The following is a 26,284-nucleotide window of genomic DNA, read 5'->3' as shown; positions in this document are numbered from 1 at the left end:
TGTGAGAGAATTTTGGTGATTTTCTTTTTATACCTTGTTGTTATATTAACGTGTGTTGATGCTTGTTATTGATGTTAATGTTTGATGGTTGATAATGATTTGATGATTGATGATAATGATTGATGATGATGATCATTGTTGTTGAAGGTTGTTGATAGTTGTGATTGATGATGATGATGGTTGATGATGGTTGAGGATGATATATATGGTTGATGGTTGATGGTGATGATGGTTGATAGTGATGATGATGATTGATCATTCTTGTTGATGAAGGTTATGGACGGTTGTTGTTAAGTGTTGTACGTTTTTAATGATTAATTGATGATAATGATTGATGATGATGATTAATCATTGTTGTTGAAGGTTGTTGATGGTTGTGATTCATGATGTTATTGGTTGATGATTATTATTATGGTGATTATTATGATGATGAAAGATGATGATGATGATGATAATGGTTGATGGTGATAATGGTTGATATTGATGGATGATGATGAATCATTGTTGTTGAAGGTTCTTGATAATTAATTATCAGCGAAGAGCGAAGAGCGAAGAGCGAGAGCGAAGAGCGAAGAGCGAAGAGCGAAGAGCGAAGAGCGAAGAGCGAAGAGCGAAGAGCGAAGAGCGAAGAGCTGAAGAGCGAAGAGCGAAGAGCGAAGAGCGAAGAGCGAAGAGCGAAGAGCGAAGAGCGAAGAGCGAAGAGCGAAGAGCGAATGAGCGAGAGCGAAGAGCGAAGAGCGAAGAGCGAAGAGCGAAGAGCGAAGAGCGAAGAGCGAAGAGCGAAGAGCGAAGAGCGAAGAGCGAAGAGCGAAGAGCGAAGAGCGAAGAGCGAAGAGCGAAGAGCGAAGAGCGAAGAGCGAAGAGCGAGAGCGAGAGCGAAGAGCGAAGAGCGAAGAGCGACAGAGCGAAGAGCGAAGAGCGAAGAGCGAAAGAGCGAAGAGCGAAGAGCGAAGAGCGAAGAGCGAAGAGCGAAGAGCGAAGAGCGAAGAGCGAAGAGCGAAGAGCGAAGAGCGAAGAGCGAAGAGCGAAGAGCGAAGAGCGAAGAGCGAAGAGCGAAGAGCGAAGAGCGAAGAGCGAAGAGCGAGAGGCGAAGAGCGAAGAGCGAAGAGCGAAGAGCGAAGAGCGAAGAGCGAAGAGCGAAGAGCGAAGAGCGAAGAGCGAAGAGCGAAGAAGCGAAGAGCAAGAGCGAGAGAGCGAAGAAGCAAAGAGCAGAGCAAGAGCGAAGAGCAAGAGCCAAGAGCCAAGAGCCAAGAGCCAAGAGCCAAGAGCCAAGAGCCAAGAGCCAAGAGCCAAGAGCCAAGCCAAGAGCCAAGAGCCAAGAGCCAAGAGCAAGAGCCAAGAGCAAGAGCAAAAGAGCCAAGAAGAGCAAGAGCCAAGAGCCAAGAGCCAAGAGCCAAGAGCCAAGAGCCAAGAGCCAAGAGCGAAGAGCAAGAGCCAAGAAGCAAGAGCCAAGAGCCAAGAGCCAAGAGCCAGAGAGCCAAGAGCCAAGAGCCAAGAGCCAAGAGCAAGAGCAAGAGCCAAGAGCAAGAGCAAGAGCCAAGAGCAAGAGCAAGAGCCAGAGAGACAAGAGCCAAGAGCCAGAGCCAAGAGCCAAGAGCCAAGAGCCAAGAGCAAGAGCCAAGAGCCAAGAGCCAAGAGCCAAGAGAAGAGCAAGAGCCAAGAGCCAAGAGCAAGAGCCAAGAGCCAAGAGCAAGAGAGAGAGAGCGCAAGAGCCAGAGCAAGAGGAAGAGCCAAGAGCCAAGAGCCAAGAGCCAAGAGCCAAGAGCCAAGAGCCAAGAGCCAAGAGCCAAGAGCAAGAGCCAAGAGCCAAGAGCAAGAGCCAAGAGCCAAGAGCCAAGAGCCAAGAGCAAGAGCCAGAGCCAAGAGCAAGAGCCAAGAGCCAGAGCCAAGAAGAGCAAGAGCCAAGAGCCAAGAGCAAGAGCAAGAGCTCAAGAGCCAAGAGCCAAGAGCCAAGAGCCAAGAGCCAGAGCCAAGAGCCAAGATCAAGAGCCAAGAGCCAAGAGCAGAGCCAGAGCCAAGAGCCAAGAGCCAAGAGCCAAGAGCCAAGAGCAAGAGCCAAGAGCCAAGAGCCAAGAGCCAAGAGCCAAGAGCCAAGAGCCAAAGCAAGAGCCAAGAGCCAAGAGCCAAGAGCCAAGAGCAAGAGCCAAGAGCCAAGAGCAAGAGCCAAGAGCCAAGAGCCAAGAGCCAAGAGCCAAGACCAAGAGCCAAGAGCCAAGAGCCAGAGCCAAGAGCCAAGAGCCAAGAGCCAAGAGCAAGAGCCAAGAGCCAAGAGCCAAGAGCAAGAGCCAAGAGCCAAGAGCCAAGAGCCAAGAGCCAAGAGCCAAGAGCCAAGAGCCAAGAGCCAAGAGCAAGAGCCAAGAGCCAAGAGCCAAGAGCCAAGAGCCAAGAGCCAAGAGCCAAGAGCCAAGAGCCAAGAGCCAAGAGCAAGAGCCAAGAGCCAAGAGCCAAGAGCCAAGAGCCAAGAGCCAAGAGCCAAGAGCCCAAGAGCCAAGAGCCAAGAGCCAAGAGCCAAGAGCCAAGAGCAAGAGCCACAAGAGCCAAGAGCAAGAGCCAAGAGCAAGAGCCAAGAGCCAAGAGCCAAGAGCAGAGCAGAGCCAAGAGCCAAGAGCCAAGCAAGAGCAAGAGCCAAGCGAGCCAAGAGCCAAGAGCCAAGAGCCAAGAGCCAAGAGCAAGAAGCCAAGAGCCAAGAGCCAAGAGCAAGAGCCAAGAGCCAAGAGCAAGAGCAAGAGCCAAGAGCCAAGAGCCAAGAGCCAAGAGCCAAGAGCCAAGAGCCAAGAGCCAAGAGCCAAGAGCCAAGACCAAGAGCCAAGAGCAAGAGCCACCAGAGCCAAGAGCCAGAGCCAAGAGCCAAGAGTCAAGAGCCAAGAGCCAAGAGCCAAGAGCAAGAGCCAAGAGCCAAGAGCAAGAGCAAGAGAGCCAAGAGCCAAGAGCCAAGAGCCAAGAGCAAGAGCCAAGAGCCAAGAGCCAAGCCAAGAGCCAAGAGCCAAGAGCCAAGAGCCAAGAGCCAAGAGCCAAGAGCCAAGAGCCAAAGCAAGAGCCAAGAGCAAAGAGCCAAGAGCCAGAGCAAGAGCCAAGAGCCAAGAGCCAAGAGCCAAGACCAGAGCAAGAGCCAAGAGCCAAGAGCCAAGAGCCAAGAGCCAAGAGCAGAGCCAAGAGCCAGAGCAAGAGCCAAGAGCAAGAGCCAAGAGCAAGAGCAAGAGCCAAGAGCCAAGAGCCCAAGAGCAAGAGCCAAGAGCCAAGAGCCAAGAGCCAAGAGCCAAGAGCAAGAGCAAGAGCCAAGAGCAAGAGCCAAGAGCCAAGAGCAAGAGCCAAGAGCCAAGAGCAAGAGCAGAGCCAAGAGCCAAGAGCCAAGAGCAGAGCAAGAGCCAAGAGCCAAGAGAAGAGCAAGAGCCAAGAGCAAGAGCCAAGAGCAGAGCAAAGCCAAGAGCCAAGAGCCAAGAGCCAAGAGCCAAGAGCGAAGAGCCAAGAGCCAAGAGCCAAGAGCCAAGAGCCAAGAGCCAAGAGCCAAGAGCAAGAGCCAAGAGCCAAAGAGCAAGAGCCAAGAGCCAAGAGCCAAGAGCAAGCCAAGAGCAAGAGCCAAGAGCTAGAGCAAGAGCCAAGAGCAAGAGAGAGCCAAGAGCCAGAGAGAGCAAGAGCAAGAAGAGCAAGGAGCAGCCAAAGGAGGCAAGAGCAAGAGAGAGCAAGAGCCAAGCCAAGCCAAGAGCAAGAGAAGAGCCAAGAGCAAGAGCAAGAGCAGAGAGCCAAGAGCAGCCAAGAGCAAGACCAAGAGCCAAGAGCAAGAGCTAAGAGCAAGAGCCAAGAGCGGAGAGCCAAGAGCCAAGAGCAAATCCAAGCAAGAGCCAAGAGCAAGAGCAAAAGCAAGAGCCAAGAGCCAAGAGCAGAGCAGAGCCAAGAGCAAGAGCCAGAGCCAAGAGCAGAGCAAGAGCCAGAGCACCAAGAGCCAAGAGCAAGAGCAAGACCAAGAGCAAGAGGCGCAAGAGCAAGAGCAAGAGCAAGAAGCCAAGGCCAAGAGCGAGAGCCAAGAGCCAAGAGCAAGAGCAAGAGCCAAGAGCCAAGAGCCAAGAGCAAGAGCGTAGAGCAAGAGCAAGAGCCAAGAGCCAAGAGCCAAGAGCCAAACAAGAGCAGAGAGCAAGAGCAAGAGCAAGAGCAGAGCAAGAGCCAAGAGCCAAGAGAGCAAGAGCCAAGAGCCAAGAGCCAGAGCAAGAGCCGAAAGAAGCAAGCAAGCAAGAGCCAAAGCAAGAGCAGAGACAAGAGCCAAGAGCAAGAGCCAAGAGCTAAGAGAGCAAGAGCCAAGAGCCAAACCAAGAGCTAAGAGCCAAGAGAAGACCAAGAGCCAAACCAAGAGCCAAGAGCCAAGCCAAGAGCAAGAGCCAAGAGCCAAGAGCCAAGAGCAAGAGCAAGAGCCAGGAGCAAGAGCAAGAGCAAGAGACCAAGAGAGCCAAGAGCCAAGAGCCAAAGCCAAGACCAAGAGCCAAGAGCCGAAGAGCCAAGAGCAGAGCAAGAGCAAGAGCCAAGAGCCAGAGCAAGAGCCAAGAGCAAGAGCCAAGAGCCAAAGAGCCAAGAGCAAGAGCAAGAGCCAGAGAGAGCCAAGAGCAGAGAAAGAGCAAGACAAGAGCCAAGACAAGAGCCAAGACCAAGAGCCAAGAGCAGAGCAAGAGCAAGAGCGAGATCCAAGAGCAAGAGCCAAGAGCAAGAGCAAGAGCCAGAGCCAAGAGCCAAGAGCAAGAGCAAGAGCCAAGAGCAAGAGCCAAGAGCAAGAGCCAAGAGCCAAGAGACCAACCAAGAGCCAAGACAAGAGCAAGAGCCAAGAGCAGAGCAAGAGCAAGAGCCAGAGCAAGAGCCAAGAGCCAAGAGCAAGAGCAAGAGCCAAGAGCAAGAGCCAAGAGCCAAGAGCAAGAGCAAGAGCCAGAGCAAGAGCAAGAGCCAAGAGCCAGGCCAAGAGCAAGAGCCAGAGCCAAGAGCAAGAGCCAGAGCCAAGAGCCAAGAGCCAAGAGCCAAGCCCAAGAGCCAAGAGCAAGAGCCAAGAGTAAGAGCAAGAGCCAAGAGCCAAGAGCCAAGAGCCAACAAGAGCCAAGAGCAAGAGCCAGAGCCAAGAGCAAGAGCCAAGAGCAAGAGCCAAAGAGAGAGCAAGAGCCAAGAGCCAAGAGCCAAGAGCAAGAGCCAAGAGCCAAGAGCCAAGAGCCAAGAGCAAGATAGAGCAAACCAAGAGCAAGAGCCAAGAGCAAGAGCCAAGAGCCAAGAGCCAAGAGCCAGAGCCAAGAGCCAAGAGCCAAGAGCAAGAGCAAGAGCCAAGAGCCAAGAGCCAGAGCGAGCAAGAGCCAAGACCAAGAGCCAAGAGCCAAGAAAGAGCCAAGAGCAAGAGCAAGAGCCAAGACCAAGAGCAAGAGCCAAGAGCCAAGAGCAAGAGTCAAGCAAGAGCCAAGAGCCAAGAGCAGAGCAAGACCAAGAGACAAGAGCAAGAGCCAAGAGCAAGAGCAAGAGCAAGACCAAGAGCAAGAGCAAGAGCCAAGAGCCAAGAGCCAGAGCAAGAGCAGAGCAAGACCAAGACCAAGAGCCAAGAGCCAAGAGCGCAAGAGCCAAGAGCAAGAGCAAGACAAGAGCAAGAGCCAAGAGCAGAGCCAAGAGCCAAGAGCAAGAAGCAAGAGCCAAGAGCCAAGAGCAAGAGCCAAGAGCCAAGAGCAAGAGCCAAGAGCCAAAGCAAGAGCCAAGAGCCAAGAGCAAGAGCCAAGAGCAAGAGCCAAGAGCAAGAGCAAGAGCAAGAGCAAGAGCCAAGAGCAAGAGCAAGAGCCAAGAGCCAGAGCCAAGAGCCAAGAGCAAGACAAGAGCCAAGACAGACAAGAGCAAGAGCCAAGAGCCAAGAGCCAAGAGCCAAGAGCCAGAGCCAAAGCCAAGAGCAAGAGCCAAGAGCAAGAGCAAGAGCCAAGAGCAAAGCCAAGAGCCAAGACCAAGAGCAAGACCAGAGCCAGAGCCAGAGCGCAAGAGCAAGAGCCAAGAGCAAGAGCCAAGAGCCAAGAGCAAGAGCAAGAGCAAGAGCCAGAGCAAGAGCCAGAGCCAAAGCAAGAGGAGCCAAGAGCCATAGAGCAAGAGCCAAGAGCAAGAGCCAAGAGCCAAGAGAAGAGCCAAGAGCCAAGAGCAAGAGCCAAGAGCCAAGAGCAAGAGCCAAAGAGCAAAGCCAGCAAGAGCCAAGAGCAAGAGCACAAGAGCGCAAGAGCAGAGCCAAGAGCCAAGAGCCAAGAGCAAGAGCCAAAGAGCCAAGAGCCAAGAGCCAAGAGCCAAGAGCCAAGAGCAAGAGCCAAGAGCCAGAGAGCCAAGAGAGAGCAAGAGCCAGAGCAAGAGCAAGAGCAAGAGCCAAGAGCAAGAGCAAGGCAAGACAAGAGCAAGAGCCAAGAGCCAAGAGCAAAGAGCCAAGAGCAAGAGCAAGAGCCAAAAGAGCCAAGAGCAAGAGCAAGACCAAGAGCCTAAGAGCAAGAGCAAGAGCAAGAGCCAAGAGCCAAGAGCCAAGACCAAGACAAGAGCCAAGAGCAAAGAGCCCCAAGAGCCAAGAGCCAAGAGCAAGAGCAAGAGCCAGAGCCAAGAGCCAAGAGCAAGAGCCAAGAGCAAAGCAAGAGCCAAGAGCAGAGCCAAGGAAAGCCAAGAGCCAAGAGCCAAGAGCCAAGCAAGAGCCAAGAGCCAAGCAAGAGCCAGAGCAGACCAAGAGCCAAGAGAAAGAGAGAGCCAAGAGCAAAGAGCCAAGAGCCAAGAGCAAGAGCCAAAAGCCAAGAAGAGCCAAGAGCCAAGAGCAAAGAGCCAAGAGCCAAGAGAGCCAAGAGCAAGAGCCAGAGAGCAAGAGCGCAAGAGCAAGAGCAAGAGAGCCAAGAGCCAAGAGCAGAGAGCCAAGCAGAGCCAAGAGCCAAGAGCCAAGAGAGCCAAGAAGCCAAGCCAAAGAGCCAAGAGCAAGAGCAAGAGCCAAGAGCCAAGAGCAAGAGGAGAGCAGAGCCAATGAGCAAGAGCAGAGCCAAGAGCCAAGAGCCAAGAAGCAAGCAAGCCAAGAGCAAGAGCCAAGAGCAAAGCCAAGCAAGAGCAAGCAAAGCCCAAGAGCCAAGAGCCAAAGAAAGCAAGCCAAGGAAGAGCCAAGAGCCAAGAGCAACCAGAGCCAGCCAAGAGCAAGCCAAGAGCAAGAGCCAAGAGCAAGAGACCAAGAGCCAAGAGCCAAGAGAAGCCAAGAGCCAAGAGCCAAGAGCACACAGGCCAAGAGCCAAAGCCAAGAGCCAAAGAGCCAAGAGCAGAGCAAGAGCCAAGAGCAAGAGCCAAGAGCAAGAGCCAAGAGCCAAGAGCAAGAGCCAAGAGCCAAGAGCCAAGAGCCCAGAGCAGAGCAAGACCAGAGCCAAGAGCAAGAGCAAGAGCCAAGAGCCAAGAGCGAGCAAGAGCCAAGACAAGAGCAAGAGCAGAGCCAAGAGCAAGAGCCAAGAGCAAGAGCAAGAGCCAAGAGCAAGACCAAGAGCCAAGAGCCAAGAGCCAAGAGCCAAGAGCCAAGAGCCAAGAGCAAGAGCCAAGAGCAGAGCCAAGAGCCAAACAAGAGCAAGAGCCAAGAGCAAGAGCCAATAGCAAGAGCCAAGAGCCAAGAGCCAGAGCAAGAGCCAGAGCCAAGACCAAGAGCAAGAGCAAGAGCCAAGAGCAAGAGCAAGACAAGAGCAAGAGCCAAGACCAAGAGCCAAAGAGCCAAGAGCCAAAGAGCCAAGAGCCAAGAGCCAAGAGCAAGAGCAAGCCAGCAGAGCAAGAGCAAGAGCCAAAGAGCCAAGAGCCAAGAGCCAAGAGACCAGAGCAAGACAAGACAAGAGCCAAGAGAAACCAAGAGCAAGAGCCAAGACCAAGAGAGCAAGAGCCGGAGAGCAAGAGCACAAGAGCAAGAGCAAGAGCAAGAGCACAAGAGCCAAGAGCAAGAGCCAATGAGCAAGAGCCAAAGAGCCAAGAGCCAAGAGCAAGAGCAAGAGAGAACCAAGAGCCAAAGAGCCAAGAGCCAAGAGCCAAACCAAGAGCCAAGAGCCAAGAGCAAGAAGCCAAGAGCAAGAGCCCAAGAGCCAAGAGCCAAGAGCCAAGAGCAAGGAGCCAAGAGCAAGAGCAAAGGAGATAAGAGCAGAAGACCAAGCAAGACCAAGAGCAAGCAAGACCAAGAGCCAAAAGAGCCAAGAGCAAAGAGCCAAGAGCAAAGCAAAGCAAGAGCCAAGAGCAAGCCAGACAGCAAGAGCCAAAAGCAAGAGCCAAGAGCCAAGAGCAAGAGCAAGAGCCAAGAGCCAAGACCAAGAGCCAAGAGCAAGAGCCAAGAGCCAAGAGCCAAGAGCCAAGAGCCAAGAGCAAGAGCCAAGAGCAAGAGCAAGAGCCAAGAGCCAAGAAGAGCCAAGAGCAAGAGCAAGAGCCAGAGCCAAGAGCAAGAGCCAAGAGCAAGAGCCAAGAGACAAGAGCCAAGAGCCAAGAGCCAAGAGCCAAGAGCAAGAGCCAAGAGCAAGAGCAAGAGCCAGAGCCAAGAGCCAAACAAGAGCCAAGAGCCAAGAGCAAGAGCCAAGAGCCAAGAGCAAGAGCCAAGAGCCAAGAGCCAAGAGCCAAGAGCCAAGAGGCCAAGAGCAGGAGCCAAGAGCCAAGCCAAGAGCCAAGAGCCAAGAGCCAAGAGCCCAAGAGCAAGAGCAAGCAAGAGACAAGAGCCAAGAAGAGCCAGGCCAAGACGCCAAGAGCCAAGAGCAAAGAGCCAAACAAGAGCAAGAGCCAAGAGCAAGAGCCAAGAGCCAGCAAGAGCCAAGAGCCAAAGAGCAGAAAGCAAGAGCCAAGACCAAGAGCAAGAGCCAAGAGCCAAGAGCCAAGCAAAGCCAAGCCCAAGAGCCAAGAGACCAAGAGCCAAGAGCAAAGCAAGAGCCAAGAGCAAGAGCCAAAGCCAAGAGCAAGAGCAAGAGCCAAGAGCCAAGAGCCAAGAGACCAAGAGCCAAGAGCCAAGAGCAAGAGAGCCAAGAGCCAAGAGCCAAGAGCAAGAGCCAAGAGCCAAGAGCCAAGAGCAGAGACCCAAGAGCAAGAGCCAAGAGAAGAGCCAAAGAGCCAAGAGGCCAAGAGCCAAGACAGCAAGAGCCAAGAGCCAGAGCAAGAGCAAGAGCAAGAGCCAGAGCCAAGAGCCAAGAGCAGAGCCAAGAGCCAAGAGCCAAGAGCCAGAGCAAGAGCCAAGAGCCATAGGGAGCCAAGAGCCAAGAGCCAAGAGCCAAGAGCCAGAGCAAACAAGAGCAAGAGTCAAAGAGCAAGAGCAAGAGCAAGAGCCAAGAGCCAAGAGCCAAGAGCCAAGAGCAGAGACCAGAGCAAGAGCGCCCAAGAGCCAAGAGCAGAGCAAGAGCCAGAGCAAGAGCAAGAGCAAAACCAAAGCCAAGAGCCAAAGAGGCTAGAGTCCAAGAGCCAAGAGCCAAGAGCCAGCCAGAGCAAGAAGAGCAAGAGCAAAGAGCCAAGAGCCAAGAGCAGAAAGAAGAAGAAAAAGCAGAGCAAAGCAGCCAGAGCAAGAGCATAGAGCAAGCCAAGCACCCAAAAGACAAGAGCAGAGCCAAGCAAGAGCAAGAGCCAAGAGACAAGACCAAGAGCAAGAAGAGCCAAGCTAAGAGCAAGAGCAAGAGCAGAGCTCCAAGAGGCAAGCCAAGCACCAAGAGCCAAGAGCCAAGACAAGAGGAGCCAAGAGCAAGAGGCCAAGAGCAAGAGCAAGAGCAGCAGCAAGAGCAGCCAAAGAGCAAGAGCAGCACAAGAGCAGAAGAACAAGAGCAGAGCAAAGAGACCCAAGAGCAAGAGCCAGAGCAGAGCCAAGAGACAATAGAGCCAGAGCAAGACCAAGAGCCAGAGGTCCAAGAGCAAGAGCAAGAGCAAGAGACAAGAGCACAAGAGCAAAGAGCAAGAGCAAGGAGCAAGAGCAAAGAGGATCCAATAGCAAGAGCCAAGAGCAAGAGCACCAAGAGCAAGACCAGCCAAGAGCCAAAGCCAAGAGAGACCAGAGACAAAGCAAACCAAGAGCCATGAGCAAGCCAAGAGCCAAGATCCATAAGCCAACAAGAAGCAAGACCAAAACAGAGCCAAGAGCCGAAGAGCCAAAGCCAAGAGCAAGAGCACAAGAGCCAAAAGCCAAGAGGACCAAGAGCAATGGCCAAGATGCCAACCATAGGCATATAACCAAGACAAGGAGCAAGACCAAAGGCCAAAGAGCCACAGACCAAGAGCCAAAGCCAAGAGTCCAAGACCCAAGAGCAAGAGCCAACCAGAACCCAAGAGCAGAGCCAAGACCGATATGATGCCAAGGCCAAGAACAAGATAGCCAATGACCAATGACCAAGAGCCAAAGTCCAAACCAAGACCAACAAACGCCAAACCAACGCCAAGACGCCAAATCCAAACCAAACCAATAGCCAAGACCAGAGACCAAGAGCCTAAGCCATGACCAAACCAACCAATGACCCAAGACAGACCAAGACCAAGAACCAAGACAAAGTATCCGACATGCCCAAACCAGAGCCAAAGCCAAGCCTATATACCAAGACCACGCCACAGACCAAGAGCCAAATCCAAACCAAAGAGCCCAACAACCAAATAGCCAACCAGAGCCTAGAGCCAAGGAGCCAAGGCCAAGACTCAAAGCCAAGCCCAAGAGCCAAAGTCCAAGAAGCGAGAGCCAAGAAGCCCAAGCAGCCAAAAAAGCAAAGCAAAGCCAAAAGCAAAGCCAACTTAGCCTTAATAAGCCAATGGAGCCAAGAGCCAAGAGCCAGACAAGAGCCAAGAGCCAAGAACCAAATCCAAAGACCAAGAGCCAAGACCAAGAGCAAGAGCAAAGCCAAACCAAGACAAGAGCCAAAGCAAGCCAAGAGCGCAAGAGCCAAAGAGAAAAGCCAAGACAAGAGCCAAGAGCCAAGAGCCAATAAGAGCCAAACCAGTAGAGCCAAGAGCCAAGAGCCAAGAGCCAGAGAGCAGAGCCAAGATCCAAATCCAACATCCAGAAGAGCCAAGAGCAAGAAGCTAAGAGCCAAGACCAAGAGCAAGAGGCAAAGCAAGACAAGCCTAAAGCCAAGAGCAAGCAAAGCCAAACCAAGACAAGACAAGAAAGCCAAGAGTCAGAGCAAGAACAAAGCCAAAGCCAAACAGCCAAAGCCAAGACCGAAGACCAAGACCAATCAGCCAAGAGCCAAGAGCCAAGAGCCAAAGCCAAGAAGACCAAAGCCAAGAGCAAGGAAGCAGAGCAAGAGCAGGCAAGAGCAAGGCAAGCCAAAGCAAGAGCAAAGCAAGACTAACCAGAGCCAGACCAAGAGCCAAGAGCCAAGAGCCTGTTAGAGGAGCCAAGAGCCAAGACCCCAAAGATTAGAGCACCAGAGACCCAAGAGCCAAGAGCCACAGAGCCAAGAGCCAATCGACAGCAAAGCAGAAGCATAGAGCAAGAGCCAAGGCCAAGAGCAAGAGCCAAGAGCCCAGAGCAAGAGCAACAGCAAGAAGTCAAGAGAGCAAAGTGCATAGCAGCCAAGAGCCAAGAGCCAAAGAGACCCAAAGCCAAGAGCAAGAGCCAAGACCAAGCCAAAGCCAAAGGCAAGGTCAAGACCAAAGCAAGAGCAAGAGCCAAAGAGCCAAGATCCAAGACCAAGCAAGGCAAGAGTCAAGAGCCAAGAGCCAAGAGCCAGAGCCAAGAGCAAACAAGCCAAAGCAAAGAAGAGCAAGAGCAAAAGCAGCCGGGGAGAGCCAAGAGCAAAGCAAGAGCCAAACCAAGAGCCAAGGAGAGCAAGCCAGCCAAGAGCCAAGACCAGCCAAGCCAAGCAAGCCAAGAGCCAAGAGCCAAGAGCAAACCAAGAGCCAAGAGCAACAAGACCAAAGACCAAGCCAAGAGCCAAGACCAAGAGCAAGAGCAAGACCAAGACCAAGAGCAAAGCAAGAGCCAAGAGCCAAGAGCAAGAGCCAAGAGCCATAAGCCAAGACCAAAGCCAAGAGCCAAGAGCCAAGAGCCAAGACCAGCCAAGACCAAAGAGCCAAGAGCCAAGAGCAAAGCAAGACCAAAGCGCAAGCAAGAAAGCAAGAGCAGAGCAAGCCAAACCAAGAGCCAAGAGCCAAAGCAAGACCAAGCACGAGCAAGAGCATAGCAAGACAAGACCAAGAGCCAAGACCAAAGCCAAAGCCAAGAGCCACAAGAGCCAACCAAGACAGCCAAGACAAGAGCCAAACCAAGAGCCAAGAGCCAAGTAGCAGAGTCAAGAGCCAAGAGCCAAGAGCAATCCAAGACCAAGAGCAAACAAGCCAAGAGCCAAGCCAAAGCAAAGAGCCAAGGCAAGAGCAGGAAGGCCAAGACAAAGCCAAGAGCCAAAGCCAGGCCAAGAGGCCAAAGCCAAGAGCCAAGAGTCAAGAAGCAAGACCAGAGCCAAGATCCAAGATCAAGCCAAGAGCCAAGACGAAGCCAAAGCCAAGAGAGAGCCAAGACGCAAACCAAAGAGCAAGAGCAAAGCAAGAGCCAAAGACAGAGCCCAAGAGCGCAAGAAGCAAGAGCAAGAGCAAGCAAGACAAGACAGAGCCAAGCCAAGAGCCAAACCAAGAGCCAAATCAAAGCAAGAGCCATACAAAGAGCCAAGAGCCAGAGCCAAGGAGCCAAGCAAGATCAGAAGACCAAGAGCCAAGGCCAGACCAAGAGCAAGAGCCAAGAGCCAAGAGCCAATAGCAGAGCCAAGAACCAGAGCAAGAAAGCAAAGCCAAGAGCCAAAGACCAAGACAAGAGCCAAACAAGAAGCCTCAGCCAAGAGCAAGAGCAAGAGCCAGAGCCAAGAGCAAGAGCCAAGAGCAGAGCAAGGCCAAAGATCAACCAAAGCAAGCAAGAGCGCAAAGCCCACAAGAGCAAGAGCCAAGCAAGAGCCAGCCAAAGAGCCAAAGACAAGAGCAAAGCCAAAAGAGGCCAAGAGCAAGGAGCCAAGGCAAGAGCCAAAGCACAAGAGCAAAAGAGCCAAACAAAGCCAAGAGCAGACAAGAGCCAAACCAAGAGCCAAGAGCAAGAGCCAAGAGCCAAGACCAAGACCCAAGACCAGCAAGAGCAAGAGCAGACAAAGCAAGACCCAAGAGCCAAGCCAAGCCAAGAGCCAAGAGCAGAGCCAAGAGCCAAGACCAAGACCAAAGCAAGACAAGCGCAAAGAGCCAAGAGCCAAGAGCCAAGAGCCAAGAGCAAAAAGCAGAGCAAGAGCAAGAGCCAGAGCCAAGGCAAGAGCCAAGAGCGAGAGCAAGAGACAGAGACAAGAGCAAGAAGAGCCAAGACAAGAGCAGAGAGCCGAAGAGAGCGAGAAGCCAAGAGCCAGACAAGCAAGCAGAGCAGCAAGACAAGAGCAAAGAGCAACAAGACAGAGCCAAGAGCCAAGAGCATAGGCAAAGCACTTCTTAGTATCGTCCAAAGCAAAGCAAAGGCAAGAGAGGCCAAGCAAGACCAGCAACCAAGAGCCATAAGCCAAGCCAAGACCATAGACCAGAAAGAGCCAGAGCCAAGCCAGGAGCCAAGAGCCAAGAGCAAGAATCCCAAGAGCGATCCCGAAAGCAGAAACCAAAGCCCAGGCAAGAGTCTTAACAGCAGAGAGCAAGAGCAAAAGTGGTGCACAAGAGCCAAGAGCCAAGATCAAGAGCCAGGCCAAACCAGAGCCCAAGAGCCAAAGCAAGACCAAAGAGCAAGAGCAAAGGCAAAGCCAAAGCCAAGAGCAAACCAAGACCAAGAGCAAAGACAAGCCGAGAAAGCCATGAGCAAGAGAGCAAGAGCCAAAGCAAGCAGGCCAAGAGGCAGAGCAAAGCCAAGACCAAGACCACAGACAACGAAGGCCAAGCCAAGAGAAAGCCAAGACAGCCAGAGCAAGAGCCAAGCAGAGCCAAGAACAAGCCAAGAGCAACAAAAGCCAAGAGCAGAGCAAGAGCTAAGAGCCAAGAGCCAGAGCCAAGAGCCAAGAGCAGGCAGAGCAAGAAGCAAGAGCCAGAGCCAAGCAAAAGAGCCAGAGCAAGAGCAGGCAGCCAAGACAGAAGCCAATTACAAGATCCAAGAGCCAAGAGCAAGAGCCACAGAGCCAAGAGCCAAAAGAGCCAAGAGCAGACAAAGCCAAAGAGAGACCCAAGAGCAAGAGCCAAGGCAAAGAGCAAGTCCAAGATAGCCCAAGAGCCAAGAGCCAAGAGCCAAGAGCCAGATGAGCAAGAATTCAAGAGCCAAGAGCCAAGAGCCAAGAGCCAAGAAGAGCCAAGAGCCAAGAGCAAGAGCCAAGAGCAAGAGCCACGAGCAAGAGCCCAGGAATCAAAGCCCAAGACCAAGAGCCAGACAAGACCAAGAGCCAAAGGCCAAAGCAAACCAAGCCAAGAGCCACACCACTAGCCAAGACAAGAGCCAAGAGCCAAGAGCCAAAAGCCAAGCCAACCACCAAGAGCACAAGAGCCAAGCCAAAGCCAAGAGCCAAGAGCCAAGCCAAGAGAAGAGCCCAGAGACAGAGACAAGAGCCAAGACCAAAGCCAAAAGCCAAGAGCCTAAGCAGAGCCAAACAGAGCAAGAGCCAAGAGCCAGAGCCAAGAGCCAAGAGCAAGAAGCCGAGCCAGAGCCAAAGCAAGAGCCAAAGCAAAGCAAGAGGCCAGAGCAACCAACGCAAGACCAAGGTCAAGAGCAAGAGCCAAGAGCCAAACAAAGAGCAACCAAAGCCAGGAGCCAGAGAAAGGCCAAACCAAAGCCAGACAAGAAAGAGAAGAGCCAAGAGCCAAGAGCCAAGAGCAAGAGCCAGAGCCAAGAGCCAAAGCCAAGAGCAAAGCCAAGAGCCCAAGAGCAAGCGAGCAAGAGCCAAGAGACCAAAGCAAAGCCTAGAGCAAGAGCAAAGCAAGACCCAAACCAAGACCAAGAGAAGAGCAAGAGCCAAAGCCAAACCAAAGCAAGAGCCAATACCAAAGCCAAAGCAGAGCATAGAGAAGAGCAAGACCAAGAGCCAGAGCACAAACCAGAGCAGCCAGACCAAAGCAAAAGATCCAAAGCCAAGACCAAGCCAAGAGCAAGGCCAAAGCAGAGCAAAGCCAAGAGCCAAGAGCCAAAGCCAGAGCAAGAGACAAGAGCCGAAGAGCCAGAGAGCAAGAGCCAAGAGCCAAGAGCCAAGAGCCAAGAGCCAGCAAGAGCCAGAGCAAGAGAGCAAGAGCAAGACCAAGACCAAGAGCAAGAGCAAGGCCAAACCAACGAGCCAAGAGCCAAGAGCCAAGAGCAGAGTCAAAGCCAAGAGCAAAGCCAAGAAGCCAGAGCAAGACAAGAGCAAGCCAAGAGCAAGCCAACGAGCCCAAAGCCAAGAGCCAAGACCAAGAGCCAAGAGAACCAGCAAGAGCCAAACCCAGAGCCAAGAGCGCCAAGAGCCAAGAGCCAAGAGCCAAGGCAAGATCAAGACCAACGAGCCACAGACAAGAGCCAAGAGGCCAAAGCCCAGAGCCAAGAGCCAAGAGCCAAGAGCAAGACAAAGCCAAGAGAGATCCAAGAGCACAAGAGCAAGAAAGCCACAGACAAGACAAAGCCAAGAGAAAGACCAAAGCCAGACCACAGAGCCAAGAGCCAAGAAGCAGAGCAAGAGCCAAGAGCCAAGGAGCAAGAGCCAAGAGCAAAGCTCAAGAGCCAAGAGCAGAGCAAGAGCCGAAGACCAAAAAGCCAAAGAGCCAAGAGCCAAGAGCCAAAAGCAATGACAAGAGCAAGAGCAAGCCAAGAGCAGAGCCAAAGCCAAGAGCCAAGAGCCAAGACCAAGAGAAAAGCAGAGCCAGAGCCAAGCTAACAAGAGCAAGACAAGAGCCAAGAGCAAAGCCAAGAGAATAGAGCAAGCCAAGAGCAGAGCCAAACCAAAGCCAAGAGCCAAGACCAAAGAACCAAGGACCAAGAGCCCAAAAGCAAGCCAAAGCCAAAAGCCAAGAGCCAAGAGCCAAGAGCCAAGAGCAAGACCAGAGCCAAGAGCCAAGAGCCAAGACCAAGAGCAAGCAGAGCAGATGCCAAGAGCAAAGAGCACAAGAGCCAAGAAACCCAAAGAAGAGCCAGACAAGAAAGAGCCAAGTACAAGAGCAGAGGCAAGAGCCCAAAAGAGCAAAGCAAAGCCAGAAAGAGCCAAGATCGCAAAGCAAGACCAAGAGCAAGAGCCAAGAGCCAGAGGGGGAGGAGAGAGAGTAGGGAGAGAAGAGCGAAGGAGTGAGAGAGGGGAGCGAAGAGGAAGGGAAGAGGCAGAGTTTAAGATTTTCATATAGCTTAGTAGCTCATTGCGAAGAGAGCCAGAGCCAAGGCAAGAGCAAGGCAAGAGCCAAGAGCAGAGAGCCAAGAAGCAAGCCAAAGCCAAAGCAAGACAAGAGAGCAAGAGCCAAAGCAAAGCCAGAGCAAAGCCAAGACAAGAGCCAATGAGCCAGCCAAGGCCAGAGCAAGAGCCAGACCAAGAGCCAAGAGCAGAGCAAGAGCCAGCCAGGCCAAGACAAGAGCCAAGGCCAAAGCAGAGCAATACCAAGAGCCTAAGAGGCAATAAAGCAAAGAGCCCAGAGCCAGACAAGCAAAAGCCAAGAAGCAAGAGCCAGAGCCAGTAAAGCCAGGCCAAGAGCCAGAGACCAAGCACCAAAGCCAAGGCAGAGCCAGAGCAAGAGCAGCCAAGACCAAGAGCAAGAGGCAATCCAAGACCAGCCAAGCCAAAGCCAACCAGAACCAGACCAGACCAAGCCAGACCAAAGACCAAGACCAAGAGCCTTAGAGCCAAGAGCCAAGAGCCAGAGCCCAAGAAGCCCAAGAAGGCAGCAAAGCCAAGAGCAAGAGCCAGACAAGAGCCAAGAGCCAGAGCCAAGAGCCAGAGCCAAGAGCCAAACAAGAGCAAGCTAAGCCAATACCAAGAAACAAGAGCTCAAACAGAGCAGCCCAAGAGCCAAAGCAGCCAAGAGCCAAGGAGGCCAAAGCCAAAGCAAGAGCCAAGAGCAGAGCAAAGCCAAGCCAAACAGCCAAACCAAGAGCCAGAACCAAGAGCCAAGAGCCAAAGCCAAGACCAAGAGCAAGATCCAAGAGCCAAGAGCCAAGAAGAGGCCAGAGCAGAGCCATAGAGCAAGAGCCAAGACCAAGACCAAGAGCAGAGCAGAGCCAAGCCAAGAGCAAGAGCCAGCCAGAGCCAAGATCAAGGCCAAGACCAAGACAAGGTCAAATCAAGAGCCAAGAGCAAGACCAAAGACTAAAGTCAGAGCAAGATGCAAGAGCCAGAAGGCAAGAGCAGAACAAGACAAGGCCAGAGCCAAGCCATAAGCAAGCAAGAGCCAAAGAAGGACCAAGGAGCCAAGAGCCAAGACCAAGACCAGAGAGCAAAGTCAAGAGCAAGAGCCAAGAGCCAAAGCAAGCCAAGCAAACCAAAGCCAAGAGCCAAAGCCAAGCCACAGCCAAAGAAACCCAAGAAGCCAGGCCAAGACCAGAGCCAAGAGAAGATCAGAGCCAAGAGCAAGACAAGACCAAGAGCCAAAAAGCCAAGACCAAGAGCAAGAGCAAGAGCAAGAGCAAGAGCCAAGAGCAGAGCAGACACGACCAGAGCAAAGGCAAGAGCAAGAGCAAGAGCAAGCAAGCCAAAGCAAGAGCAAGAGCCAAATCCAAGAGCACTAAGTAGTCCAAGAGCAAAAGCCAAGATCCAAGAAGCCAACGAGCCAAGATCCAAGAGCAAGAGCAAGACCAAAGCAAAGAAGCAAGCCAGAGCCAAGAGCAAGACAAGAGCAAGAGAGCCAAGACCAAGAGCAAGAGAGCCAAGAGCCCAAGAGCCCAAAGCAAAGCCAAGCAAAGCAGCCAAACCAAGAGCCAAAGATCAAGAGCCAAGAGCCAAGAGCCAGAGCCAAGAAAGCCAAGAGCACCAAGAGCCAAAGCCAAGAGCAAGCACCAAAGCCAAGAGCCAAAGACCAAGAGCAAACCAAGAGCAAGAGCAAGAGCCAAGAGCCAAAGCCAAGCAGCCAACCAGACCAAGAGCCAAGAGCACAGAGCAAGAGCAAAACAAGAGCCAACTGCCACAGAGCCAAGAGCCAGAGCCAAGGCAAGATCAAGAGCCAAGAAAGCCAAGAGCCAGAGCAAGAGCCAAGAGAGCCAAGCCAAGAGCCAAGAGCCAGAGAGCCAAGAGCCAAAGCCAAGAGCAAGAGCAAGAGCCAAGAGCAAGAGCCAACCCAGAGCCAAGAGCCAATGAGCCAGAGCCAGAGCCAAGCAGAGCCAAGATCAAGCAGACAAGAGCCAAGAGCCAAGCCAAGCAACGAGCCAAACCAAGAGCCAAGAGCCAAGACCAAGAGGCAAGAATGCCAGAGCCAAGATCCAAAGCCAAGAGCAAGAGCAAGAGCCAAGAGCCAAGAGCAAGAGCAAGAGCAAAGAGACCAGACCAAGAGCCAAGAGCAGAGCCAAGAGCAAGCCAAGAGCCAAGAGCCAAATCCAAGCCACAGCCAAGCCAAGAGCAAGCCAGAGCAATATCAAGAGAAGACAAAGAGCCAAGGCCAAGAGCGAGAGCCAAGAGAGCAAAGCCAAAGCAAGACCAAGCAAAGAGTCCAAGAACCAAGAGTAGAGCCAAGAGCCAAGACAAGAGCCAAAGCAAGAGAACAAGAGCCAAGACCAAGAGCCAAGAGCCAAACCAAGAGAAACCAAGCCAAGACCAAGACCAAGAGCCAAGAGCCAAACCCAACACGCCAAGCAGCAAGAGCCAACCAAGCCAAAAGCCAAGACAGAGAAGCCAAGAGCCAAGAGCCAAGACCAAGAGCCAAGACAAAGCCAAGACCAAGCAAACCCAAGAGCCAAGAGCCAGCCAAGAGCCAAAACCAAGACCAAGAGCCAAGCAGAGCCAAAGCCAAGAGCAAAAGCCAAAGAAGCCAAAACCAAAAAGCCAAGAGCCAAGAGCAAGAGCCAAGACCAAGCCAGAGCCAAAGCCAAGACCAGACCAAGCCAAGAGCAAGAGCCAAGAGCAAGACCAAGCCAAGAGCAAAGCCAAGCCAAGACAAAGCCAGAGCAAGAGCCAAGAGCAAGACAAGACAGCCAAGACCAAGAGCCAAGACCAAAGCCAAGACCAAGAGCAAGACCAAGAGCCTAAGAGCCACCAAGAGCCAAGCAATGCCAAACCAAACAAGAGCCAAGAGCCAAAGCCAAGATCAAGAACCAAGAGCCAAGAGCAAGAGCCCAAGAGCCAAGACAAGCCAAGACCAAGACCAAGAGCCAAACAAGAGCCAAGAGCCAAGAGCAAGACCAAGAGCCAAGAGCAAGAGCCAAGAGCCAAGACCAGAGCAACCAAGAGCCAAGCCAAAGCCAAGAGCCAAGAGCCAAGAGCCAAGAAAGCCAAGAGCCCAAGAGCCAAAGCCAAGAGCCAAGAGCCAAGAGCCAAGAGCAAGCCAAGAGCCAAGAGCCAGACAAAGCAAGCCAAGAGCCAAGACCAAGAGCAAATCAAGAGCCACCAGAGCCAAGAGCCAAAGCCAAGACCAAGACAAGCCAAGACAAAGCAAGAGCCAGAGCAAGATCCAAGAGAAGAAGCCAAAGCCAAGAGCCAAGAGCAGCCAAGAGCCAGGCCCAAGAGCAAGATCCACAGACAACGACCCAAGAGCAAGAGCCAAAGTCAAGAGCCAAAACAAGAGCCCAAGAGCCAGAGCCAAGCCAAAGCCAAGAGCCACAACCAGAGCCAAGACAAGAGCAAGACCAAACCAAAGCCAAGAGCAGAGCAGAGCAAGAGCCAAGAGCCAAGAGCCAAGATGCCAAGAGCCAAGAGCCAAGAGCCAGACAGCCAAGAGCCAAGAGCCAAGACCAAGAGCAGAAGCCAAGAGCCAAGAGCCAGACCAGAGCCAGAAGCCAGAGCAAGAGCCAAGAGCCAAGAGCAAACCAAGAGCCAAATCAAGAAGCCAAGACCAAGAGGAAGAGCCATGAGCCAAGAAGCCAATAGCCAAGAGCCAAGACAAGAGCAAAGCCAAGAGCCAAGACCAAGACCAAAGATCCAAGAGCAAGAGCCAAGACCAAAGCCAAGAGCCAAGACCAAGAGCAAAGCCAAGAGCCAAAGCCCAAGAGCCAAGAAGCAGAGCCAAACCAAGAGCCAAGAGACAAGCCAAGCAAAGCCAAACCAAAGAGCCAAGAGCAAGAGCCAAAGCCAAGAGCCAAAACCAGAGCCAAGATCAAGAGCCAAAGAGCAAGATCAAGACCAAGAGACCAAAGCAAGAAGCAAGATCAAGAGCCAAGAGCAAGAGCCAAGAGCCAAGACCAAGAGCAAGACCAAGCAAGAGCAAAGCCAAGCCAAACCAAGACCAAGACCCCAAGAGCCAAAGCAAGAGCCAGACAAGAGCCAAGAGCCAAACCAAAAGGCAAGAGCCAAGAGCCAAGACAAGAGCCCAAGACCAGCCAAGAGGCCAAGCCAAGACCCAATAGAGCCAGAAGCCAGAAGCCAAGAGCCAAGCCAAGAGCCAAGATCCAAGACCAAGACGCCAAAGAGCCAAGAGCAGAGAGCCAAGAGCCAAGACCAAAGAGCAAAGCAAAGCCAAGAGCAAGACCAAGACCAAGAGACCAAGAGCCAAGAGCAAGAGCCAGAGCCAATACCAAGAGCCAAGAGCCAAGACCAAGAGCAAGAGCCAAGACCAAAGCCAAGATCAAGACCAGACGCAAATAGCCAAGGCAAATCAAAGCCAAACCAAGACCAAGGCCAAGAGCAAGAGCCAAAGCAAAGCAAGAGCAAAGAGCCAAGAGCCAAAACAAGACAGAGCCAAAGCCAAAGCCAAGAGCATAGACAAGAGCCAAGAGCCAAGACGAGCAAGAGCCAAGAGCAAGACCAAGAGCCAAGAGCCAGACCAAGGCCAAGAGCCAAGAAAGAGCCACGAGCCAAAGCCAAAGCCAAGATCAATGAGCAAGAGCCAAGAGCCAAAGCCAAGACCAACCAAAAGCCAAGAGCAATAGCCAAGCCAAAAGCCAAGACCACCAATGCCAAGACCAAGAGCAAACCAAGACCCAAGAGCCAAGAGCAAAGCCAAGAGCCAAGAGCCAAAGGCCAAGACCAGAAGCAAAGCCAAGACCAAGAGCAAAGCCAAGAACCAAAGCCCACAGAGCCAAGACCAAACCAAGAAGCCAAGACCAAGAGCCAAGAGCCAAGAGCAACCAGAGCCAGACCAAGAGCCAAGACAAGAGCCAAGACCAAGGCCAAGAGCCAGACCAAGAAGCAAGCGCGCAAGACCAAGGCCAAGAGCCAAGAGCCAAGAGCCAAAGACCAGAGCCAAAGCCAAGAGCAGAGCAAGAGCAAAGGCCAAACCAAGAGCCAAGACCAAGACAACGCCAAAGACCAAACCAGAGCAAAGCCAAAGCCAAGAGCCAGCCCAAGAGCCAAGAGCCAAGCCAAGAGCCAAAGCCAAGACAAGAACCAAGACCAAAGCCAAGCCAAACCAAAGCAAGACCAAAGCCACAGAGCCAAAGAGCCAGAAGCAAGAGCCAAACAAGAAGCCAAGCCAAACCCAAGCCAAGAGCCAAGACCAAGACCAAAAGCCAAAAGCAAGACCAAAGCCAGAGCCAAAGCAAGACCAAGACCAAGACCAAGAGCAAAGCCAGCCAAGACAAGCAAGAAGCAAAGCCAAGACCATACCAAGACCAAGACCAAAGCCAAGATCAAGAGCCCAAAGCCAAGACAAAGAACCAAGACCAGAGCCAAGAGCAAGACCAAAAAGAACCAAGACAAGAAGCCAAACCAACGACCAGAGCCAAATGCCAAACCCAAAACCAAGAGCAAAGCCAAGACCAAATCAAGACCAAGATCCAAGACCAAAGCCAAGAGCCAAGACCAAGAAGCCAAACCAAAGCAAGCAAGAGCCAAGAGCCAAGACCAAGAGCAAAGCCAAGACAGACCCAAGGCCAAGCCATAAGCCAGAGCCAGACCAAGACAACCAAGACCAATAGCCAAACCAAGACCCAAGGCCACAGCCAAGAGCCAAGACCAAGACAACGAGCAAGAACCAAGAGACAAGACCAAAGCAACCAAGACAAGACTCAAGACCAAGAGCAAGACCAAAGCCAAGCCAAGAGCCAGATCCAAACAAGACCAAAATCCAAGCCCAAAACCCAAAGCCAATGAGCCAAGACCAGAGCCAAGACCAAGCAAGATCCAAGAGCCAAGACCAAGAGCTCAAGAGCAAGCCAAGAGCAAGAGCCACAGAAAGAGTCAAGCCAATAGCCACAAGCCAAAACCAAACGAAAAGCCAAGACAAGCCAAGACCAAACAGAGACAAGATTCCAAGCAGCCAATAGCAAGCAAGAGCCAAAGCCAAGACAAGACCAAGACCAGAGCCAAACAAAGCAAAGACTAAGACCAAGAAGCCAAGAAAAACCAAAGAGCAAAGACCAAGAGCAAAGACCAAGATCCAAGAGCAAGATCCAATATCCAAGACCAAATCAATGAACCAAGAGCCAAGAGCCAGACCAAGAGCCAAAGCCATAGACAAGACCAAGAGCCAAGAGCCAAGACCAAACCAGACGCCAAGAGCCACGAGCCAAAAGCCAAGACGTGCGAGATGCCAAGAGCCAAGACAAGAGCCAAGAGCCCCAGAGCCAAAGCCAAGCCAAGACCAAAGCAAGAGCCACAGACAAGAGCCCAAGATGCCAAGGAGCCAAGACAGACAAAGACCAGACGCCAAGACCAAGAGCCCAAGAGCCAAGAGCAAGAGCCAAAAAGCCAAAGAGCCAAGAGCAAGCCCAGAGACCAGAGACTCAAAGAGCCAAGAGCCGAAGTGAGCCAATGCAAAGCCAAGCAAGCCAAGCAAGAAAAGCAGAGCACAAGCCACAGGAAGCCAAACCAAGACCAAAGCAAGAGCCCAAGACCAACGAGCCAAGACCAAGATCCAAGAGCCAAAGCCAGAGCCAAGAGCCAAGACCAACAGCCAAGAGCCAACAGCCAAGACCCAAGAGCCACAGAAGAAAACGCAGCAAGAGCCCACCCCAGAGCCACAGACGCCAAACGCACAAGAGCCACGACCCCAAGAGACCAGAGCCAGACCAAAGAAGCAAGAGAGCCCAAAGAGAGACCAAGACCAAGCCAGTAGCCAAGAGTAGCACAGAGCAAAGACCGAAGAAGCAGAGCCAAGAGCACGAAGAAGCCTTAAAGCAAGATGCTATAGAGCCAGAGCAAGATCCAAGCGCCAAGAAGCCAAGAGCCAAGAGCCAGTAGCCAAGGAGCAACAAGAGCCAAGAGCCAGACCCAGGAAGAGAACAAGCCAAGAGCCAATGTAGCCAAGACCCAGAGCCAGAGCCAAAGAGCCAAGGCCAAGACGCCAACAAGAGCACAGAGAGAGCCAAGCAGCCAAGAGCCAAGAACCATAAGGACAGACCGCCATGCCAAGGAGCCATAGTAAGCCAATAGGCCCAAGATCAGAGAAGCAGAGCCAAAGCCAAGAGCTAAGAGCTCAGAAGCTACAAGAGCAAGAAGCCAAGAGCCAAAGAGCCAAGGCCAAGACAAAGAGCCATAGACAAGAGCCAAGAGCCAAAGCCAAGAAATATAAGAAGCCAAAGAGGCCAAGACCCAGAGAGACCAAAGAGCCCAAAGAGCAAGCAGCCAAGACCAGAGACAAGAGCCAAAGCCAAGACCAAGAGCCAAGAGAGAGCCAAAGAGCCAATGTAAGAGCCAATCCAAGAGCAGCCAAGACCAAGAGCCCGAAAGCCAAGACCAACGAGCCACAGAGCTAAGAGTGCCAAAGCCAAGACAAGAGCCAGAGCCAAGAGCCAAAGCATTAAGCCAATATAGGAGAGAGCAAAGAGCTAAGAGCCAAGCAGAGCAAGAACCAAGAACCCATAAGAGCAAGCCAAGACCAAGACCGAGAGCCAAGAGCAAGGACCAAGCAAGAGACACCCAATAGCACAAGAAAGCCAAGAGCACAAGACCCCACGAGCCACAAAGCACAGAGCCAAAAGCCAAAAGAAAGCCAGAGTCCAAAGAGCAAGAGAAGCCAAGAGCATACGGAAGACCAAAGTCCAAAAGCCATAGAGACAACGAGCAAAGAGCCAGCACCCATCAAAGCCAAGAACCAAGAGCCAAGACAAGAGCCAAGAGCCAAGAGCCGAAGGAGCAAAGCCAAGAGCCAGAGCCAAGACCAAAGCCAAGAGCCAAGACGCAAGGCCAAGAGCAAGAGCCAAGGAGCCAAGAGCCAAAGCCGAAAGAGCCAAGGCCAAGACCAAGAGCCAAGAGCCAAGAGCCAACAGCCCAAGAGCCAAGAGCCAAGAGCCAAGAGCCAAGACCAGAGCCAAGCAGCCAAGAGCCAAGAGCCAAAGCCAAGAGCCAAGAGCCAAAGAGGCAAGAGCCAAGAGCCCAGAGCCAAGAGCAAAGAGCCACAGGAGCAAGGAGCCAAGCAGCCAAGAGCCAAGAGCCAAGAGCCAAGCAGCCAAAGAAGCCAAGAGCCAAGAGCCAAGAGCCAAGAGCCAAGAGCCAAAGCCAAGAGCCAAGAGCCAAGGCCAAGAGCAAGAGCCAAGAGCAAGAGCCAAGATCCAATAGAGCCAAGAGCAAGCCAAGCAGCCAAGACCAAGAGCCAAAGCCAAGAGCCAAGAGCACAGAACCAAGAAGCCAAGACCAAAGAGCCAAGAATCCACAGAGCCAAGAGCCAAAACCAAACCAAGAGCAAGACCAAAGCCAGAGCCAAGAGCCAATCCAAAGACCAAATAGCCAAAGCCAAAGCCAAGAGCCAAGACCAACAAACAAGAGCAAGACCAAACCAAGAGCCAAGAGCAAAGAGCCAAAGCAAGCAGCCAAGACCAGACCAAGAGCCAAAGAGCCAAGAGCCAAGAGCCAATGACCAAGAGCCAAAGCCAAGACAAGCCAAAGCCAAGAGCAAGAGCCAAACCAAAGCAAGACCAAGATCCAAGAAGCAAGAGCCAAGATCAAGATCCAAGAACAAGAGCCAAGGAGCAAACCAAGAGCCAAGAGCCAAGAGCCAAGAGCCAAGAGCCAAAGCCATAAGACCAAGACAAGAGCCAAGAAGCCAAGACCAAGAGCCAAAGCCAAAGAGCCAAGGCAAGACAAGAGCCAAGAGCAAAGCAAGAGCCAAGACCAAGAGCAAAGCCAAAAGCCAAGAGCAAGACCAAGTCCAAGAGCCAAGAGCAAGAGCAGAGCCAAAGCCAAGAGCCAAGACCAGAGCCAAGAGCAGAGCAAGAGCCAAGTCCAAGAGCAAGAGCCAAGAGCCAAGAGCCAAAGCCAAGACAAGCAAGAAGCCAAAGCAATGAGCCAAGAAGCAAGAGCCAAGACCAAACCACAGCCAAGAGCCAAGACCAAGAGCCAAGAGCCAAGAGCCAAGACCAAGACCAAGGCAAACCAAAGAGCCAAGAAGCCAAAGCCAAAAGCAAAGACCAAGAGCAAGAGCCAAGAGCCAAGAGCCAAGACCAAGAGCCAAGTAGCCAAGAGCCAGAGCCAACGAGCAAAGCCAAGACCAAGAGCCACAGAGCACAAGAACCAAGAGCCAAGACCAAGAGCCAAAGCCAAAGACCAAAGCCAAGACCAAGAGCAAAAGCCAAGATGCAAGAGCCAAGACCAAAGGCCAAACCAGAGCCAAGACCAAGAGCCAAGACCAACAGCCAAGAGCCAAGACCAAAGAGCCAAGAGCCAAGATCCAAGAGCCAAGACCAAAGCCAAGAGCCAAGAGCCAAGATCCAAAGCCAAGAGCCAAGAGCCAAGAGCAAGAGCCAAGAGCCAAGAGCCAAGAGCCAAGACGCCAAAGAGCCAAGAGCCAAGAGCCAAACCAAACCAAGAGCCAAGAGCAAAGCCAAACCAATACAAGGACCAAGAGCAAGAGCAAGAGCAAGATCCAGAGCCAAGAGCAAGGCCAAAGCCAGAGCAAGACAAAGAGCCAGAGCCAAGAGCCAAGAGCAAGAGCCAAGAGCAGAGCCAAGAGCCAAGAGCCAAGAGCCAAGAGCCAAGAGCCAAAGCCAAGATCCAAGAGCCAAGAGCCAAGAGCAAGAGCAAGAGCCAAGAGCACAAGAGCCAAGACCAAACCAAAGCCAAGAGCCAGAAGCCAAAGCAAGAGCCAAGAGCCAGAGACAAGACCAAGCAAGAGCGCAAAGCCAAGAGCCAAGAGCCAAAGCCAAGAGCAAAAGCCAAGAGCAAGACCAAGTAGCCAAGAGGCCAAGACCAAGACAAATCCAAGCCAAGACCAAGAGCCAAGCAGCCAAGAGCAAGAGCCAAGAGCCAAGCACCAAGAGCCAAGAGCCAAGAGCAGGGCGTGCTCTGGCCGCGAGGGAGGCTGCCATTGCCGAAATTCCCGACCCTCCTTCCACCAGGCGCTCTGACCCGCGATGGAGGGTGCCATGCCCGAATCCCGACCTGCCGTTTGTGCCACTAGCGCG

At 52.6% G+C, this 26,284-nt stretch overlaps 3 protein-coding genes across 3 annotated transcripts; all 3 read left to right on the top strand.

The window, feature by feature from the left end:
• Nucleotides 1-1,567: 1,567 nt before the first annotated feature.
• Nucleotides 1,568-19,150, top strand: LOC112577449 (serine/arginine-rich splicing factor 4-like; the record flags this gene model as incomplete). Its single annotated transcript, XM_025260520.1, has 10 exons — nucleotides 1,568-1,615; nucleotides 5,431-5,550; nucleotides 6,194-6,244; nucleotides 6,803-6,880; nucleotides 7,351-7,440; nucleotides 9,812-9,898; nucleotides 10,453-11,092; nucleotides 15,430-15,677; nucleotides 17,151-17,558; nucleotides 19,100-19,150. Coding segments are annotated over 10 exons (1,821 nt in total), but the record flags the coding sequence as incomplete, so codon positions are not given.
• Nucleotides 19,151-20,899: 1,749 nt separating this feature from the next.
• On the top strand, nucleotides 20,900-22,269 carry LOC112577447 (serine/arginine-rich splicing factor 4-like). Its single transcript, XM_025260519.1, has 3 exons — nucleotides 20,900-21,134; nucleotides 21,365-21,764; nucleotides 22,119-22,269. Exons 1-3 carry the CDS (start codon nucleotides 20,900-20,902, stop codon nucleotides 22,267-22,269), a joined length of 786 nt encoding a protein of 261 aa, XP_025116304.1.
• Nucleotides 22,270-22,473: 204 nt separating this feature from the next.
• On the top strand, nucleotides 22,474-25,205 carry LOC112577446 (activating signal cointegrator 1 complex subunit 2 homolog; the record flags this gene model as incomplete). The annotated part of the gene is made up of 2 exons (XM_025260518.1): nucleotides 22,474-22,765; nucleotides 25,150-25,205. Coding segments are annotated over exons 1-2 (348 nt in total), but the record flags the coding sequence as incomplete, so codon positions are not given.
• Between the last annotated feature and the right edge of the window lie 1,079 nt (nucleotides 25,206-26,284).

The sequence above is a fragment of the Pomacea canaliculata genome, linkage group LG12 (assembly GCF_003073045.1).
Source record: "Pomacea canaliculata isolate SZHN2017 linkage group LG12, ASM307304v1, whole genome shotgun sequence".
NCBI lineage: Eukaryota > Metazoa > Mollusca > Gastropoda > Architaenioglossa > Ampullariidae > Pomacea > Pomacea canaliculata.
Note: the sequence above shows the minus strand (reverse complement) of the source record. Positions and strands in the feature narration are given on the sequence as shown.

Excerpts from the sequence above, each read along its gene's own strand:
- LOC112577447 (XM_025260519.1), top strand. The coding sequence starts at position 20,900 with ATGCCAAGACCAAGAGCAAACCAAGACCCAAGAGCCAAGAGCAAAGCC. Across the intron at positions 21,135-21,364 it reads GCCAAGAGCCAGACCAAGAA|ACCAAAGCCACAGAGCCAAA; the intron begins GCAAGCGCGCAA and ends AACCAAAGCAAG. Across the intron at positions 21,765-22,118 it reads GACCAAGAAGCCAAACCAAA|AAAGAGTCAAGCCAATAGCC; the intron begins GCAAGCAAGAGC and ends CAAGAGCCACAG.